General features: G+C 46.2%; 1 protein-coding gene across 1 annotated transcript in view; it reads right to left on the bottom strand.

Moving 5' to 3' along the window:
• Positions 1-316: 316 nt before the first annotated feature.
• Positions 317-17,483, bottom strand: part of LOC115180745 (glucagon receptor) — a gene marked incomplete at both ends in the record, with an annotated part of 35,030 nt that continues 17,863 nt past the window's right edge. The window contains 3 exon segments of the mRNA XM_029742926.1: positions 317-358; positions 7,076-7,220; positions 8,598-8,686. Of these exon segments, the coding sequence (XP_029598786.1) occupies positions 317-358; positions 7,076-7,220; positions 8,598-8,686 (276 nt within the window).

Raw genomic sequence — 17,483 nt, 5'->3', positions numbered from 1 at the left:
AGGAGAGAGAGAGAGAGAGGGGAGAGAGAGAGAAAGAGAAAGGGCTGAGAGAGAGACACAGAGAGAGAGAGCGAGAGACAGAGAGAAAGAGAGAGAAAGACAAGAGAGAGAGAGAAGAGAGAGACAGAGGAGAGAGAAAAGAGAGAGAGAGAGATTGTATGTGTGATGTTCACGTTAAATTGAGAGTTGTTCAGGTACATGTGAGACCAAGTTTAGTGGATAAGAGCCAGGACAAGAGAAGAGAAACAGAGAGGATACATCCTCCATGAAAGATGTATGAAAGAGGGAGAAAGAGAAGGAGGAGAAGAGGTCTTACCTCTTTGTTGACAAAGCAGTATAAGATAGCTACCAGCAGACCCTGTAGAAACACCAAGTTCTGAGTCAACACACACGACCATTATCATATGTGACACGTTCAGTGTATTCGGAAAGTATTCAGACCCCTTGACTTTTTCCACATTTTGTTACAGCCTTATTCTAAAATGGATTAAATGAATAAAAAAATTCCTCATCAATCTACACACAATACCCCATAATACAAAGCGAAAACAGTTTTTAGAAATGTTTACAAATAAGAAAAATAACAAACTGAAATATGACATTTACATAAGTATTCAGACCCTTTACTATGAGACTAGAAATTGAGCTCAGGTGCATCTTGTTTCCATTGATCATCCTTGAGATTGTTTCTACAACTTGAATGGAGTCCAGCTGTGGTAAATTCAATTAATTGGACATGATTTGGAAAGGCACACACCGTCTATATAAGGTCCCACAGCTGGACAGTACATGTCAGAGCAAAAACCAGGCCATGAGGTCAAAGGAGTTGTCCGTGGAGCTCCAAGACAGGATTGTGTCGAGGCACAAATTTGGGGAAGGGTACCAAGAAAATGTCCCCAGAAACACAGTGGCCTCCATTATTCTTAATGGAAGAAGTTTGGAACCACCAAGACTCTTCCTAGAGCTGGCCTCCCAGCCCAAACTGAGCAATCGGGGAAGAAGGGCCTTGGTCAGGAGGTGACCACGAACCCGATAGTCACTTTGACAGAGCTCCAGAGTTCCTCTATGGTGATGGGAGACCTTCTAGAAGGAAAACCATCTTTGCAGCACCACCAATCACCACCAATCAGGCCTTTATGTTAGAGTGGCCAGACTGAAGCCACTCCTCAGTGAAAGGCACATGACAGCCCGCTTCAAGTTTGCCCAAGGCACCTAAAGGATCTCTGGTCTGATGAAACCAAGATTAACTCTTTGGCCTGAATGCCAAGCGTCACGTCTGGAGGAACCTGGCACCATCCCTACGGTCTCTCTCTCTCTATCTTTCTCTGTGTTTTTCTCAGATGTACAGGACTGTTAGAGTCACTGTTCATTTTCTCTCTGTGTTTCTCAATGTTTGTGTGTGTCTCTCTCTCCCTCAGTCTCTCTCACTGAGTCTCTCTCTCCTCTCTGTTTCTCTCAGATGTAGAGGGGTGTTAGAGTCACTGTCACAACTCCATACTGGACACAGGCTTCTACTCTGTGATCTCTGATGAGACTTGAGTACGGCTCCAGAGAATACGGAATCCTTCTTACTTTCAGACAGGATACTCTCTGTATGTACATGTTACACAAATACATTTACCTTCACAATGTAACAGAGGACGGAAAGCTGTGTTCTGTGTCTCGGGCTGTACAGTCGTGGCCAAAAGTTTTGAGAATGACACAAATATTAATTTCCACAAAGTTTGCTGCTTCAGTGTCTTAGATATTTTTGTCAGATGTTACTATGGAATACTGAAGTATAATTACAAGCATTTCATAAGTGTCAAAGGCTTTTATTGACAATTACATGAAGTTGATGCAAAGAGTTCAATATCTGCAGTGTTTGACCCTTCTTTTTTCAAGACCTCTGCAATCCACCCTGGCATGCTGTCAATTAACTTCTGGGCCACATCCTGACTGATGACAGCCCATTCTTGCATAATCAATGCTTGGAGTTTGTCAGAATTTGTGGGTTTTTGTTTGTCCACCCGTCCTCTTGAGGATTGACCACAAGTTCTCAATGGGAATTAAGGTTCGGGGAGTTTCCTGGCCATGGACCCAGACTATGGTTTGTTCCACGAGCCACTTAGTTATCACTTTTGCCTTATGGAAAGGTGCTCCATCATGCTGAAAAGTCAATTGTTCATCACCAAACTGTCATGGATGGTTGGGAGAAGGTTGCTCTCGGAGGCAAAAATGTGAGTGAGCCCACTCCCTTGGCTGAGATAGCAACCCCACACATGAATGGTCTCAGGATGCCTCTTACTGTTGGCATGACACCAGGACTGATGGTAGCGCTCACATGTCTTCTCCGACAAGCTTTTTTCGGATGCCCCAAAACAATCGGAAAGGGATTCATCAGAGAAACTGACTTTACCCCAGTCCTCAGCAGTCCAACCACTGTACCTTTTGCAGAATATCAGTCTGTCCCTGATGTTTTTCCTGGAGAGAACCATCTTCTTTGCTGCCCTTCTTGACACCAAAGTCTTCGCCTCACTGTGCGTACAGATGCACTCCACCTGCCTGCTGCCATTCCTGAGCAAGCTCTGTACTGGTGGTGCCCCGATCCCGCAGTCTGAATCAACTTAAGGAGACGGTCCTGGTGCTTGCTGGACTTTCTTGGGCACCCTGAAGCCTTCTTCACAACAATTGAACCGCTCTCCTTGAAGTTTTGCAGGTAACCATGTGTTGACAGAGGAAGAACAATGATTCCAAGCACCACCCTCCTTTTGAAGCTTCCAGTCTGTTATTCGAAGTCAATCATCATGATCTCCAGCCTTGTCCTCGTCAACACTCACACCTGTGTTAACGAACCACTGACATGATGTCAGCTGGTCCTTTTGTGGCAGGGCTGAAATGAGGTGGAAATGTTTTTTGGGGATTCAGTTAATTTGCATGGCAAAGAGGGACTTTGCAATTAATTGCAATTCATCTGATCACTCTTCATAACATTCTGGACTATATGCAAATTGCCATCACACAAACTGACGCAGCAGACTTTGTGAAAATTAATATTTGTGTGTCACGACACCTACGGAAGGTGGCGCCCCTCCTCGCCCGGGCGGCGCTCGGCGGTCGTCGTCGCCGGCCTACTAGCTGCCATCGATTTATGTTTCACGTTCTGTTAGTTAGGCCTAGGTTAGTTGCGCACCTGTTTTGTGTTAGTTGTTAGTGGGGAAGGATATTTAGGCTAGCTAGTTAGGTTTGTTGTTTGTGCGGGATTGTTCGTTGTCAGGGTGTGTTTTTGTTATGAGGTTCTGTGTTTTCCCTTTTGGAGTTACGTTGTTCGTTTTGGGCTGCGTCCCTGGTTATGTTCTTTTTGCACACCTTGCACTCCATACTTTTGCATATTTTCCGAGTGGATATTTTATTAAAATGTATTCACGGAATCATTCTGTCTCCTGCGCCTGACTCCACCTCTCCTGACTCCACCTCTCCTGACTCCACCTCTCCTGACTCCACCTCTCCTGACTCCACCTCTCCTGACTCCACCTCTCCTGACTCCACCTCTCCTGACTCCACCTCTCCTGACTCCACCTCTCCTGACTCCACTCTCCTGAATCCACAAGCCACCCGTTGTGACATTGTGTCATTCTCAAAACTTTTGGCCACGACTGTACATGATGACAGGCAGTTTGGTTCTTGTCTGTAGCATAGAGCTGTCTGGGTGGTAAAGGTGTCTTGTCTGCAGCATAGAGCTGTCTGGGTGGTAAAGAGGTCTTGTCTGTAGCATAGAGCTGTCTGGGTGGTAAAGGTGTCTTGTCTGCAGCATAGAGCTGTCTGGGTGGTAAAGAGGTCTTGTCTGCAGCATAGAGCTGTCTGGTTGGTAAAGGGGTCTTGTCTGCAGCATAGAGCTGTCTTTGTGTGGCTAAAGAGGTCTTGTCTGTAGCATAGAGCTGTCTGGTTGGTAAAGGGGTCTTGTCTGTAGCATAGAGCTGTCTGGGTGGCTAAAGGGGTCTTGTCTGTAGCATAGAGCTGTATTTGGGTGGCTAAAGAGATCTTGTCTGTAGCATAGAGCTGTCTGGTTGGTAAAGGGGTCTTGTCTGTAGCATAGAGCTGTATTTGGGTGGCTAAAGGGGTCTTGTCTGCAGCATAGAGCTGTCTGGTTGGTAAAGAGATCTTGTCTGTAGCATAGAGCTGTCTGGTTGGTAAAGAGATCTTGTCTGCAGCATAGAGCTGTCTGGTTGGTAAAGGGGTCTTGTCTGCAGCATAGAGCTGTCTGGTTGGTAAAGGGGTCTTGTCTGTAGCATAGAGCTGTATTTGGGTGGCTAAAGAGATCTTGTCTGTAGCATAGAGCTGTATTTGGGTGGCTAAAGAGATCTTGTCTGTAGCATAGAGCTGTATTTGGGTGGCTAAAGAGATCTTGTCTGTAGCATAGAGCTGTCTGGTTGGTAAAGGGGTCTTGTCTGTAGCATAGAGCTGTATTTGGGTGGCTAAAGGGGTCTTGTCTGCAGCATAGAGCTGTCTGGTTGGTAAAGAGATCTTGTCTGTAGCATAGAGCTGTCTGGTTGGTAAAGAGATCTTGTCTGCAGCATAGAGCTGTCTGGTTGGTAAAGGGGTCTTGTCTGCAGCATAGAGCTGTCTGGTTGGTAAAGGGGTCTTGTCTGTAGCATAGAGCTGTATTTGGGTGGCTAAAGAGATCTTGTCTGTAGCATAGAGCTGTATTTGGGTGGCTAAAGAGATCTTGTCTGTAGCATAGAGCTGTATTTGGGTGGCTAAAGAGATCTTGTCTGTAGCATAGAGCTGTATTTGGGTGGCTAAATAGGTCTTGTCTGTAGCATAGAGCTGTCTGGGTGGCTAAAGAGATCTTGTCTGTAGCATAGAGCTGTCTGGGTGGCTAAAGGGGTCTTGTCTGTAGCATAGAGCTGTATTTGGGTGGCTAAATAGGTCTTGTCTGTAGCATAGAGCTGTCTGGTTGGCTAAAGGGGTCTTGTCTGTAGCATAGAGCTGTCTGGGTGGCTAAAGGGGTCTTGTCTGTAGCATAAAGCTGTCTTGGTAGAGCTGTTGTTAGGGATGTTGGAATGCACAGATTGATGCATGAGACTGACTGACTCAACTGTTCTCTCTCTCTGTTACACTATCTTTGTTGCTTTCTCTCCAGCTCTCTCACTCTCTCTCCATCTCTCTTTCTGGGTCTTACTCTCTTTGAGTATCTTGTTTCTATTTCTGTGTCTCTCTCTCTCCCCCCTCTCTCCACCTCCAATCCCCCTCTCTCTCTCTCTCTCTCTCTCTCTCTCTCTCTCTCTCTCTCCCCCTCAAATCCCCCTCTGTCTCTCTCTCTCTCCCCGCTCCCATAATAACATGGAACACCCTTTGGATGGAGAGAAGACTGAAAGAGAAGACAGAGAGAAGACAGAGAGAGAAGACAGAGAGAGAAGACAGAGAGAGAAGACAGAGAGAGAAGACAGAGAGAAGACAGAGAGAAGACAGAGAAGACTGAGAGAAGACTGAGAGAAGACAGAGAGAAGACCGAGAGAGAAGACTGAGAGAGAAGACTGAGAGAGAAGAATGAGCGAAGACTGAGTAATTCACTGAATAAGAAGGGCATGTGGTGCTCAAAGACTAAATGTAAACTCTGTCACTGTCATGATCACTCTTGGGCTGCATCCCAAACAGCACCCTATTCATTAGTGCCCTAGTTTGACCAGAGACCATATGGGGAGAAGTTAGTAGTGGAAGTAGTGCACTATATTGGGAATAGGGCTCTGATCTAAAGTAGTGCACTATATAGGGAATAGGGTGCAAACTAGGATATATAGCCAGGCCTGACGTCATCAAAATACCAAGGGTAGCTAGCTACTACCACATTGGGTTGGGAGATGAGGAATTCATAATGCAATGCCTTCTGAATGAAGAGAGTAGACCGAATCACTCAGAGTAGAAGGACCTGAATCACTCAGAGTAGAAGGACCCGAATCACTCAGAGTAGAAGGACCGAATCACTCAGAGTAGAAGGACCGAATCACTCAGAGTAGAAGGGACTGAATCACTCAGAGTAGAAGGACCGAATCACTCAGAGTAGAAGGACCGAATCACTCAGAGTAGAAGGACCGAATCACTCAGAGTAGAAGGACTGAATCACTCAGAGTAGAAGGACCGAATCACTCAGAGTAGAAGGACCGAATCACTCAGAGTAGAAGTACCGAATCACTCAGAGTAGAAGTACCGAATCACTCAGAGTAGAAGGACCGAATCACTCAGAGTAGAAGGACCGAATCACTCAGAGTAGAAGGACCGAATCACTCAGAGTAGAAGGACCGAATCACTCAGAGTAGAAGAACTGAATCACTCAGAGTAGAAGGACCGAATCACTCAGAGTAGAAGGACTGAATCACTCAGAGAAGGCATATAGTGCTCCAAGACTCATAATGACATGGTGCCCCCCCCCCTCCCCCCCCCCCCCCACACACACACACACACACACACACACACACACACACACACACACACACACACACACACACACACACACACACGCACACACACACACACAGACTAAATGACTTGAGACAGTAGTTCACAGAAGGCATTCAGGCTACTGAGGGTAATTCACATCCACACAGAAGACATTCAGGCTACTGAGGGTAATTCACATCCACACAGAAGGCATTCAGGCTACTGAGGGTAATTCACATCCACACAGAAGGCATTCAGGCTACTGAGGGTAATTCACATCCACACAGAAGGCATTCAGGCTACTGAGGGTAATTCACATCCACACAGAAGGCATTCAGGCTACTGAGGGTAATTCACATCCACACAGAAGGCAGTAGCTGTTGATATTAGATTGTTGTTTGAGTCAAAGTTATTCTGTCCATGTGGTTATGAACCAGCTTGTAGATCTGCCCTCTTTTATAACTCAGTTTGAATAGTTACTGGACAAACGTTTTATCTAGATTTATCTTACGGTCAACACATCAAACTCCATCCATGAGAGTAGGTCACGTACTGCTTGTGAATGCAGCATGTATGGTTCATTAATGTGTTATGAGGTTTCTATATTTAGGCACCCTTTAAGTGTGTGTGTGTGTGCGTGTGTCTGTGTGTGTCTGACCTGGAAGGAGGTGAAGAAGAGGTCGATGAAGAGTTTGGTGAGACGCAGGGCGATGGTGGCCTCGGTGGACTCATCCGTCACGAAGACAAACACCACCAAGTGGATCCCAAGGAGAGGGATCAGGGTTAGGGTAGACTTAGCCAACCTGGGAGGGGAGAGGGGAGGGGAGGGGGGAGGGGAGAGGGGAGGGGAGGGGAAGGGGGGGAGACAGGGAAGGGTGGGAAAGAGAGAGAGAGGGGAGAGGAGAAGGAGAGGGGAGGGAGATAGAGGGAGAGGGGAGGGAGATAGAGGGAGAGGGGAGGGAGAGAGAGAGAGGAGAGGAAGAGGGGAGGGAGAGGGGGGAGGGTGGGAAAGAGAGAGAGAGAGGGGAGAGGGGAGGGGAGGAAGGGAGAGTGAGAGAGAGGGGAGAGGGGAGGGAGAGAGAGGGAGAGGGGAGGGAGAGGGGGGAGGGTGGGAAAGAGAGAGAGAGGGGAGAGGGGAGGGAGGGGAGAGAGAGAGGGAGAGGGGTGAGGGGAGGGAGAGGGGAGGAAGGGAGAGAGAGAGGAGAGGAAGAGGGGAGGGAGAGCAAGAGAGAGGGGAGAGGGGAGGGAAAGAGAGAGAGAGAGGGGAGAGGGGAAGGAGAGGGGAGGAAGGGAGAGTGAGAGAGAGGGGAGAGGGGAGGGAAAGAGAAAGAGAGGCGAGGGAGGGGAGGGGGGAGGGTGGGAAAGAGAGAGAGAGGGGAGAGAGGAGGGAGGGAGAGAGAGAGGGAGAGGGGAGAGGGGAGGGAGAGAGGGAGAGGGGAGGGATAGGGGGAGGGTGGGAGAGAGAAAGAGAGAGAGAGGGGGAGAAGGGTGGGGGAGGGGAGGGAGGAAGAGAGAGGGAGAGGGGAAGGAGAGGGGGAGAGAGAGAGGGGAGAGAGAGAGAGAGGGGAAAGGGGAGAGGGGAGGGAGAGAGAGAGGGAGAGAGAGAGGGGGGAGAGGGGAGGGAGAGGGTGGGAGAGGGGAGAGAGAGAGAGAGAGGGGAAAGGGGAGGGAGAGAGAGAGGGAGAGAGAGAGGGGGGAGAGGGGAGGGAGAGGGTGGGAGAGAGAGAGGGAGAGGGGAGGGAGAGGGGGGAGAGTGGGAGAGAGAGAGAGGGGAGAGGGGAGGGGGGGGAGAGAGAGAGAGGGGAGACAGAGAGGGGGAGAGGGGAGGGAGAGGGGGGAGGGTGGGGGAGAGAGAGAGGCGGAGAGGGGGAGGGAGGGAGAGAGAGAGGGGAGAGGAGAGGGAGAGAGAGAGAGGGAGAGAGAGGGGGAGGGTGGGAGAGAGAGATGCAGAGAGGAGAGAGAGGGGGAGGGTGGGAGAGAGAGAGAGAGGAGAGAGGGGAGAGAGAGATGGGGAGAGGGGGAAGGAGTGAGAGAGAGAAGTTTAGAGAGATGCAGGGAGAGGGGGAGAGAGAGAGGAAGAGAGAGGGGAAGAGAGAGAGAGAGAGAGCTGAGATTAGGTTGATGATATTATAAACATAGGAATGGGTTTTCATTGTGAAAGAAAGAAAGAAAGATCTCACCGGAACTTGTAGTCGGAGTATCTCATCTGGTGAGCCCTCAGTTTGGACACCAGGATCTTTATTATGTGGATGAAGATCAGGAAGTTAATCTGTAAAGAACAGGAAGTCAGAAACAAGTGACGACTTATCAACATGCAGAACAGAACAGTGGTGGGTTTGCACTACATTCTTATAAAGAAATTGACTTTCTTCTTCCGTCCCCATAGCAGAACCCTTTTGAAGAACCATTTTTGGTTCCAGGTAGAACCCCTTTGAGTTCCATGTAGAACCCTTTCCACAGAGGGTTGTACATGGAACCCAAAAGGGTTCTACCTGGAACCAAAAAGGGTTCAACCTGTAACCAAAAAGGTTATCCTATGGGCACAGCCGAAGAACCCTCATGGAACCCTTTTTTCTGAGTGTACAAACTGTAAGATTATAGGGCGGCACACAATTGGCCCAGCATCGTCCGGGTTACGGTTTGGCCGGGGTAGGCCGTCATTGTAAATAAGAATTTGTTCTTAAGTGACTTGCCTTGTTAAATAAAGGTAAAATAAAATAAATCCCAAACAATCTGATCGCGCTGTTGGCTATGCACCTTTTAAAGGCAATGCTTCCACGATTGCGGAGACTGAATTCATGGTAAACGGTAAACGCTGCATATGTCGGCTCAGTAGGAAATGAACTTTAAATGTCAAATACGCTATAACACTGATTTACCGCTAATGGGATTGAATCCAGACCTTAGCCTGGTTACAGACATGTTGTGCTGCAGTATAGTCAACTCATATGCTCCTTGTCATGGCTAACATGTTTAAATAGGAGTTGGTACGACAGTCCAAACAGATTTAGGACCGTCAGGCTAGCATGTTGAGAGCTACGTGAACAGATACAACTATGTCCGCTGACGTGGACTCAAACGAGGGTCCTAAACCAAACAGACCGGGATAAAGAGGCGAGGGAGTGGCGCTGTGTTGTCATGGGCTACGTAAAGCAGGAACTGACCTCACCACTCCTGTCTCTGTGAATACTCAAACACAGGAATTCCTGTAAGGTACAGGAACTACAGCCACTTAGGAAGAGGATTGATGTTAGGAAAGTATGTCGACTCAACTCCAGGTGTCTGTCTGTGTGTTTTATTTAACCTTTATTTAACAAGGTCGGTCAGTTAAGAACAAATTCTTATTTACAATGACGGCCTATTCCGGCCAAACCCAGACGACGCTGGGCCAATTGTGCACTGCCCTATGGGACTCCAAATCACTGCCGGTTGTGATACATCCTGGAATCAAACCAGTGTCTGTAGTGACTCCTCTAGCACTGAGATGCAGTGCCTTAGACCGCTGTGCCACTCGGGGCGCACACAGGTGGTGTTCCAAATGACACACTGTTCCCTACACAGTGAACTACTTTTGATTAGGACCCAGGGCTCTGGTTAATAAAAGCACTGTATATTGCAGCCTTTCTTAAAGTATGGGTCACGACGTGTCAGAGTAAATGTATCATTATTTCATTCATTACTGGAATTGATTTGGCCAAGTGCATCTGCGCTCTCTGTTCAGTGCGCTCTCTGCTTAGCAGCGGTCTCTGCTCAGTTTGGCAGCTGCGGGAGTCTGAGAGGGAGATGCCTGTGTGCTTCGCGGTTTAGCGAATTTCTCTTTCTGCAGTTTTCTTGAAGATCACTCCAGGACACACACGATGCAGCGCTGTTCAGCAGTAGATGATGCGCTGTCAGCCACTGACTTGTCATTCCCACTCGCCGTCACTCACCGCTGTCATGAAATGGGCTCATGCTCGCCACAAGTTCTGACTGAGCTCTATGGTCATGACATGAAACACATATACAACGATGAGTTTCTCTCTCTTTTATACAAACTTATAACGAGGAGCGCCCACAATGTGTTTTGTGCGGGGAAGTGGTTAGTAATGAGTCTCTCATGACGAACAAATCAATAAAACGACACGTCCTGACCAAACATCCACAGTATGACGGTAAACCCAGGGAGTTATTTCAGAACAGGGCAGAATGCATCAGGAAACAGTGTTTCGACAGTGGTCAGCTAGCAAGGCATTGTTGTCATTTTATTACAGGTGATGATCAGCAGAAATAAGGGAGTACTAACTAACTCTCGTAGTAGTTAGATGTGAGTTTCTCTTTCAAACAATCCCCTGGCCTTGTACACAGCTAATAGCGAACGTTAGCCAAAGCTAGCTAGCTACTGATGCAACCCTAGTAACAGCACAGATGAAGATGAAAAATGATCTTACTGTAGAAATGATTGTTGAAAACTAGTCTAGGTTCGAACTGTTGCTATTAAAATATAATAATAATTTTTATTCTTAACTTTCAACAATCATTTCTACAGTGAGATGTACAGTAGGCCTGATCATTTCTACAGTGAGATGTACAGTAGGCCTGATCATTTCTACAGTGAGATGTACAGTAGGCCTGATCATTTCTACAGTGAGATGTACAGTAGGCCTGATCATTTCTACAGTAAGATGTACAGTAGGCCTGATCATTTGTCATCTGTACTGTTACTTAGGGTTTCACTATCATAAACCCTGTGTGTGTGTTCTGTTATTCATCTGTGTGATGTTATCAATCAGTTTATTCCAGTTCAGAATGAAAATTATTTATTGTATTTTAACAGCAACAGTTCCAACCTAGACAGATAAGTGTGTTTTTAATGGGGGAAAATAAACATGAATATATATATATATGTGAATATTTAATTTCATTGTTATTTGTTTTTGTCTATATTGCATTTGTTTTAGACATATGTAACGATATTTATGTACAGTTGCATATTTTCCAAAGTTTGGGTTCCAGGAATACACAGAATTTCACATTTGGGTCCCAGGCTGAAACAGTTTAAGAACCCCTGGTATAGTGGATGGGATGCCCTTTGGGATTCAGCCCTGATGTGACAGTTTTAGAACCCCTGGTATAGTGGATGGGATGCCCTGTGGGATTCAGCCCCGATGTGACAGTTTAAGAACCCCTGGTATAGTGGATGGGATGCCCTGTGGGATTCAGCCCTGATGTGACAGTTTAAGAACCCCTGGTATAGTGGATGGGATGCCCTTTGGGATTCAGCCCTGATGTGACAGTTTAAGAACCCCTGGTATAGTGGATGGGATGCCCTTTGGGATTCAGCCCCGATGTGACGGCCGCCGTGACGAATCTCACTCTTATATAAACCCATGTTCTGACCTTTCGTTAACACTACGGTCATGGCGGGGCAGCAGGGGGTAGAACTGGGTCAGGACTTCATCAAACTAAAGCACCCAAACGGATATGGAAGAAAGACTGACCCTTTGAATGCTGACATACTATAGGTGATATGTTGACTTGGAGAGTCTGTCTGATATGACAACTGCCATGATGAATCTCACTCTTATATAAAGCCAGCCCAGCCCTTCCAGGAGTAGGCTACTAATAACTCCAGGGTCACATTGGAGTGGTAGGTGGTAGTGAAATGGGGTCGGGACATCAAAACCAAAACACCCCAAAAAATACAGAGAAGGAATGCCGACATGACTTACATTAGCTGGTATGGAGTCTGTCTGATGTATCGTTGCAAAATTCTGGTAACTTTCCCCAAATCCCAAGGTTTTTTTCCCAAAAATTCTGGTTGGAAGATTCCTGGATTTCCTGCCAATTCCTGACAGATTCCGGGAATCTTCCAACCAGGATTTCTGGAAATTTCGGGAAAGTCCACCCAAACACTATCTTTTGGTATCTGTTTCATTAGTCCGTTGTTGACATAGTCCCAAAATATTTTGCTTGTCACCAATCAAGTTTTCAATATATGTACTGTAACTTTCAAATACATAAATCATCCCCGTCTTATGATGCTGCGTTTTGCGTCATATGATGCTGCGTTTTGCGTCATATGATGCTGCGTTTTGCGTCATGAATGATTTCTGCATTTTTTTCCTTTAAGAAATATCAGAATAATGCAAGAAACATTCTGAGCAAAAAATGTAAGAAATAACACAAAAAATGTAAAATATTAAAAACTAAAGTTGACTAGGAGCTGTGAACAGGACAACCATGTCTGTCGGCGCCATCTTGTATTGTGGGTACAGAGAACAGAACCTTGAATGCCAACATTCTACTCTAAGTGATCCAACATCACTCCAGGCTCTTTGTAGGATGACAACTTACTTTACTTCATAAACCTTTCAACATGGTCTTCATGTTTAAGGTCAGTGGTAGGAGATACCATTCCACACTGTCTTCATGTTTAAGGTCAGTGGTAGGAGATACCATTCCACACTGTCTTCATGTTTAAGGTCAGTGGTAGGAGATACCATTCCACACGGTCTTCATGTTTAAGGTCAGTGGTAGGACAGACCATTCCACACTGTCTTCATGTTTAAGGTCAGGGTCAGTGGTAGGAGATACCATTCCACACTGTCTTCATGTTTAAGGTCAGGGTCAGTGGTAGGAGAGACCATTCCACACTGTCTTCATGTTTAAGGTCAGGGTCAGTGGTAGGAGATACCATTCCACACTGTCTTCATGATTAAGGTCAAGGTCAGTGGGAGATACCATTCTACACTGTCTTCATGTTTAAGGTCAGGGTCAGTGGTAGGAGATACCATTCCACACTGTCTTCATGTTTAAGGTCAGTGGTAGGAGATACCATTCCACACTGTCTTCATGTTTAAGGTCAGTGATAGGAGATACCATTCCACACTGTCTTCATGTTTAAGGTCAAGGTCAGTGGGAGATACCATTCTACACTGTCTTCATGTTTAAGGTCAGGGTCAGTGGTAGGAGATACCATTCCACACTGTCTTCATGTTTAAGGTCAGTGGTAGGAGATACCATTCCACACTCTTCATGTTTAAGGTCAGTGGGAGATACCATTCCACACTGTCTTCATGTTTAAGGTCAGGGTCAGTGGTAGGACAGACCATTCCACACTGTCTTCATGTTTAAGGTCAGGGTCAGTGGTAGGAGATACCATTCCACACTGTCTTCATGTTTAAGGTCAGGGTCAGTGGTAGGAGATACCATTCCACACTGTCTTCATGTTTAAGGTCAGTGGTAGGAGATACCATTCCACACTGTCTTCATGTTTAAGGTCAGGGTCAGTGGTAGGAGATACCATTCCACACTGTCTTCATGTTTAAGGTCAGGGTCAGTGGTAGGAGATACCATTCCACACTGTCTTCATGTTTAAGGTCTGTGGTAGAAGATACCATTCTACACTGTCTTCATGTTTAAGGTCTGTGGTAGGAGATACCATTCTACACTGTCTTCATGTTTAAGGTCAGTGGTAGGAGAGACCATTCCACACTGTCTTCATGTTTAAGGTCAGGGTCAGTGGTAGGAGATACCATTCCACACTGTCTTCATGTTTAAGGTCAGTGGTAGGAGATACCATTCCACACTGTCCTCATGTTTAAGGTCAGGGTCAGTGGTAGGAGATACCATTCCACACTGTCTTCATGTTTAAGGTCTGTGGTAGGAGATACCATTCCACACTGTCTTCATGTTTAAGGTCAGTGGTAGGAGATACCATTCCACACTGTCTTCATGTTTAAGGTCAGTGATAGGAGATACCATTCTACACTGTCTTCATGTTTAAGGTCAGGGTCAGTGGTAGGAGATACCATTCCACACTGTCTTCATGTTTAAGGTCAGTGATAGGAGATACCATTCCACACTGTCTTCATGTTTAAGGTCAGGGTCTGTGGTAGGAGATACCATTCCACACTGTCTTCATGTTTAAGGTCAGGGTCTGTGGTAGGAGATACCATTCCACACTGTCTTCATGTTTAAGGTCAGGGTCTGTGGTAGGAGATACCATTCCACACTGTCTTCATGTTTAAGGTCAGGGTCAGTGGTAGGAGATACAATTCCACACTGTCTTCATGTTTAAGGTCAGGGTCAGTGGTAGGAGATACCATTCCACACTGTCTTCATGTTTAAGGTCAGTGGTAGGAGATACCATTCCACACTGTCCTCATGTTTAAGGTCAGGGTCAGTGGTAGGAGATACCATTCCACACTGTCTTCATGTTTAAGGTCTGTGGTAGGAGATACCATTCCACACTGTCTTCATGTTTAAGGTCAGTGGTAGGAGATACCATTCCACACTGTCTTCATGTTTAAGGTCAGTGATAGGAGATACCATTCTACACTGTCTTCATGTTTAAGGTCAGTGATAGGAGATACCATTCTACACTGTCTTCATGTTTAAGGTCAGGGTCAGTGGTAGGAGATACCATTCCACACTGTCTTCATGTTTAAGGTCAGTGATAGGAGATACCATTCCACACTGTCTTCATGTTTAAGGTCAGGGTCTGTGGTAGGAGATACCATTCCACACTGTCTTCATGTTTAAGGTCAGGGTCTGTGGTAGGAGATACCATTCCACACTGTCTTCATGTTTAAGGTCAGGGTCAGTGGTAGGAGATACCATTCCACACTGTCTTCATGTTTAAGGTCAGGGTCAGTGGTAGGAGATACCATTCCACACTGTCTTCATGTTTAAGGTCAGTGGTAGGAGATACCATTCCACACTGTCCTCATGTTTAAGGTCAGGGTCAGTGGTAGGAGATACCATTCCACACTGTCTTCATGTTTAAGGTCTGTGGTAGGAGATACCATTCCACACTGTCTTCATGTTTAAGGTCAGTGGTAGGAGATACCATTCCACACTGTCTTCATGTTTAAGGTCAGTGATAGGAGATACCATTCTACACTGTCTTCATGTTTAAGGTCAGGGTCAGTGGTAGGAGATACCATTCCACACTGTCTTCATGTTTAAGGTCAGGGTCTGTGGTAGGAGATACCATTCCACACTGTCTTCATGTTTAAGGTCAAGGTCAGTGGGAGATACCATTCTACACTGTCTTCATGTTTAAGGTCAGGGTCAGTGGTAGGAGATACCATTCCACACTGTCTTCATGTTTAAGGTCAGTGGTAGGAGATACCATTCCACACTGTCTTCATGTTTAAGGTCTGTGGTAGGAGATACCATTCTACACTGTCTTCATGTTTAAGGTCTGTGGTAGGAGATACCATTCTACACTGTCTTCATGTTTAAGGTCAGTGGTAGGAGATACCATTCCACACTGTCCTCATGTTTAAGGTCAGGGTCTGTGGTAGGAGATACCATTCCACACTGTCTTCATGTTTAAGGTCAGTGGTAGGAGATACCATTCCACACTGTCTTCATGTTTAAGGTCAGTGGTAGGAGATACCATTCCACACTGTCTTCATGTTTAAGGTCAGGGTCAGTGGTAGGAGATACCATTCCACACTGTCCTCATGTTTAAGGTCAGGGTCTGTGGTAGGAGAGACCATTCCACACTGTCTTCATGTTTAAGGTCAGTGGTAGGAGATACCATTCCACACTGTCTTCATGTTTACGGTCAAGGTCAGTGGGAGATACCATTCTACACTGTCTTCATGTTTAAGGTCAGGGTCAGTGGTAGGAGATACCATTCCACACTGTCTTCATGTTTAAGGTCAGTGGTAGGAGATACCATTCCACACTGTCTTCATGTTTAAGGTCTGTGGTAGGAGATACCATTCTACACTGTCTTCATGTTTAAGGTCTGTGGTAGGAGATACCATTCTACACTGTCTTCATGTTTAAGGTCAGTGGTAGGAGATACCATTCCACACTGTCCTCATGTTTAAGGTCAGGGTCAGTGATAGGAGATACCATTCCACACTGTCTTCATGTTTAAGGTCAGTGGTAGGAGATACCATTCCACACTGTCTTCATGTTTAAGGTCAGTGGTAGGAGATACCATTCCACACTGTCTTCATGTTTAAGGTCAGTGATAGGAGATACCATTCCACACTGTCTTCATGTTTAAGGTCAGGGTCTGTGGTAGGAGAGACCATTCCACACTGTCTTCATGTTTAAGGTCAGGGTCAGTGGAAGGAGATACCATTCCACACTGTCTTCATGTTTAAGGTCAAGGTCAGTGGGAGATACCATTCTACACTGTCTTCATGTTTAAGGTCAGGGTCAGTGGTAGGAGATACCATTCCACACTGTCTTCATGTTTAAGGTCAGTGGTAGGAGATACCATTCCACACTCTTCATGTTTAAGGTCAGTGGGAGATACCATTCCACACTGTCTTCATGTTTAAGGTCAGGGTCAGTGGTAGGAGAGACCATTCCACACTGTCTTCATGTTTAAGGTCAGGGTCAGTGGTAGGAGATACCATTCCACACTGTCTTCATGTTTAAGGTCAGGGTCAGTGGTAGGAGAGACCATTCCACACTGTCTTCATGTTTAAGGTCAGGGTCAGTGGGAGATACCATTCCACACTGTCTTCATGTTTAAGGTCAGTGGTAGGAGATACCATTCCACACTGTCTTCATGTTTAAGGTCTGTGGTAGGAGATACCATTCCACACTGTCTTCATGTTTAAGGTCAGGGTCAGTGGTAGGAGATACCATTCCACACTGTCTTCATGTTTAAGGTCAGGGTCAGTGGTAGGAGAGACCATTCCACACTGTCTTCATGTTTAAGGTCAGGGTCAGTGGGAGATACCATTCCACACTGTCTTCATGTTTAAGGTCAGTGGTAGGAGATACCATTCCACACTGTCTTCATGTTTAAGGTCTGTGGTAGGAGATACCATTCCACACTGTCTTCATGTTTAAGGTCAGGGTCAGTGGTAGGAGATACCATTCCACACTGTCTTCATGTTTAAGGTCAGGGTCAGTGGTAGGAGATACCATTCCACACTGTCCTCATGTTTAAGGTCAGTGTCAGTGGTAGGAGAGACCATTCCACACTGTCTTCATGTTTAAGGTCAGTGGTAGGAGAGACCATTCCACACTGTCTTCATGTTTAAGGTCAGGGTCAGTGGTAGGAGAGACCATTCCACACTGTCTTCATGTTTAAGGTCAGGGTCAGT

Source organism: Salmo trutta, unplaced genomic scaffold (assembly GCF_901001165.1).
Source record: "Salmo trutta unplaced genomic scaffold, fSalTru1.1, whole genome shotgun sequence".
Classification (NCBI taxonomy): Eukaryota; Metazoa; Chordata; class Actinopteri; order Salmoniformes; family Salmonidae; genus Salmo; species Salmo trutta.
Note: the sequence above shows the minus strand (reverse complement) of the source record. Positions and strands in the feature narration are given on the sequence as shown.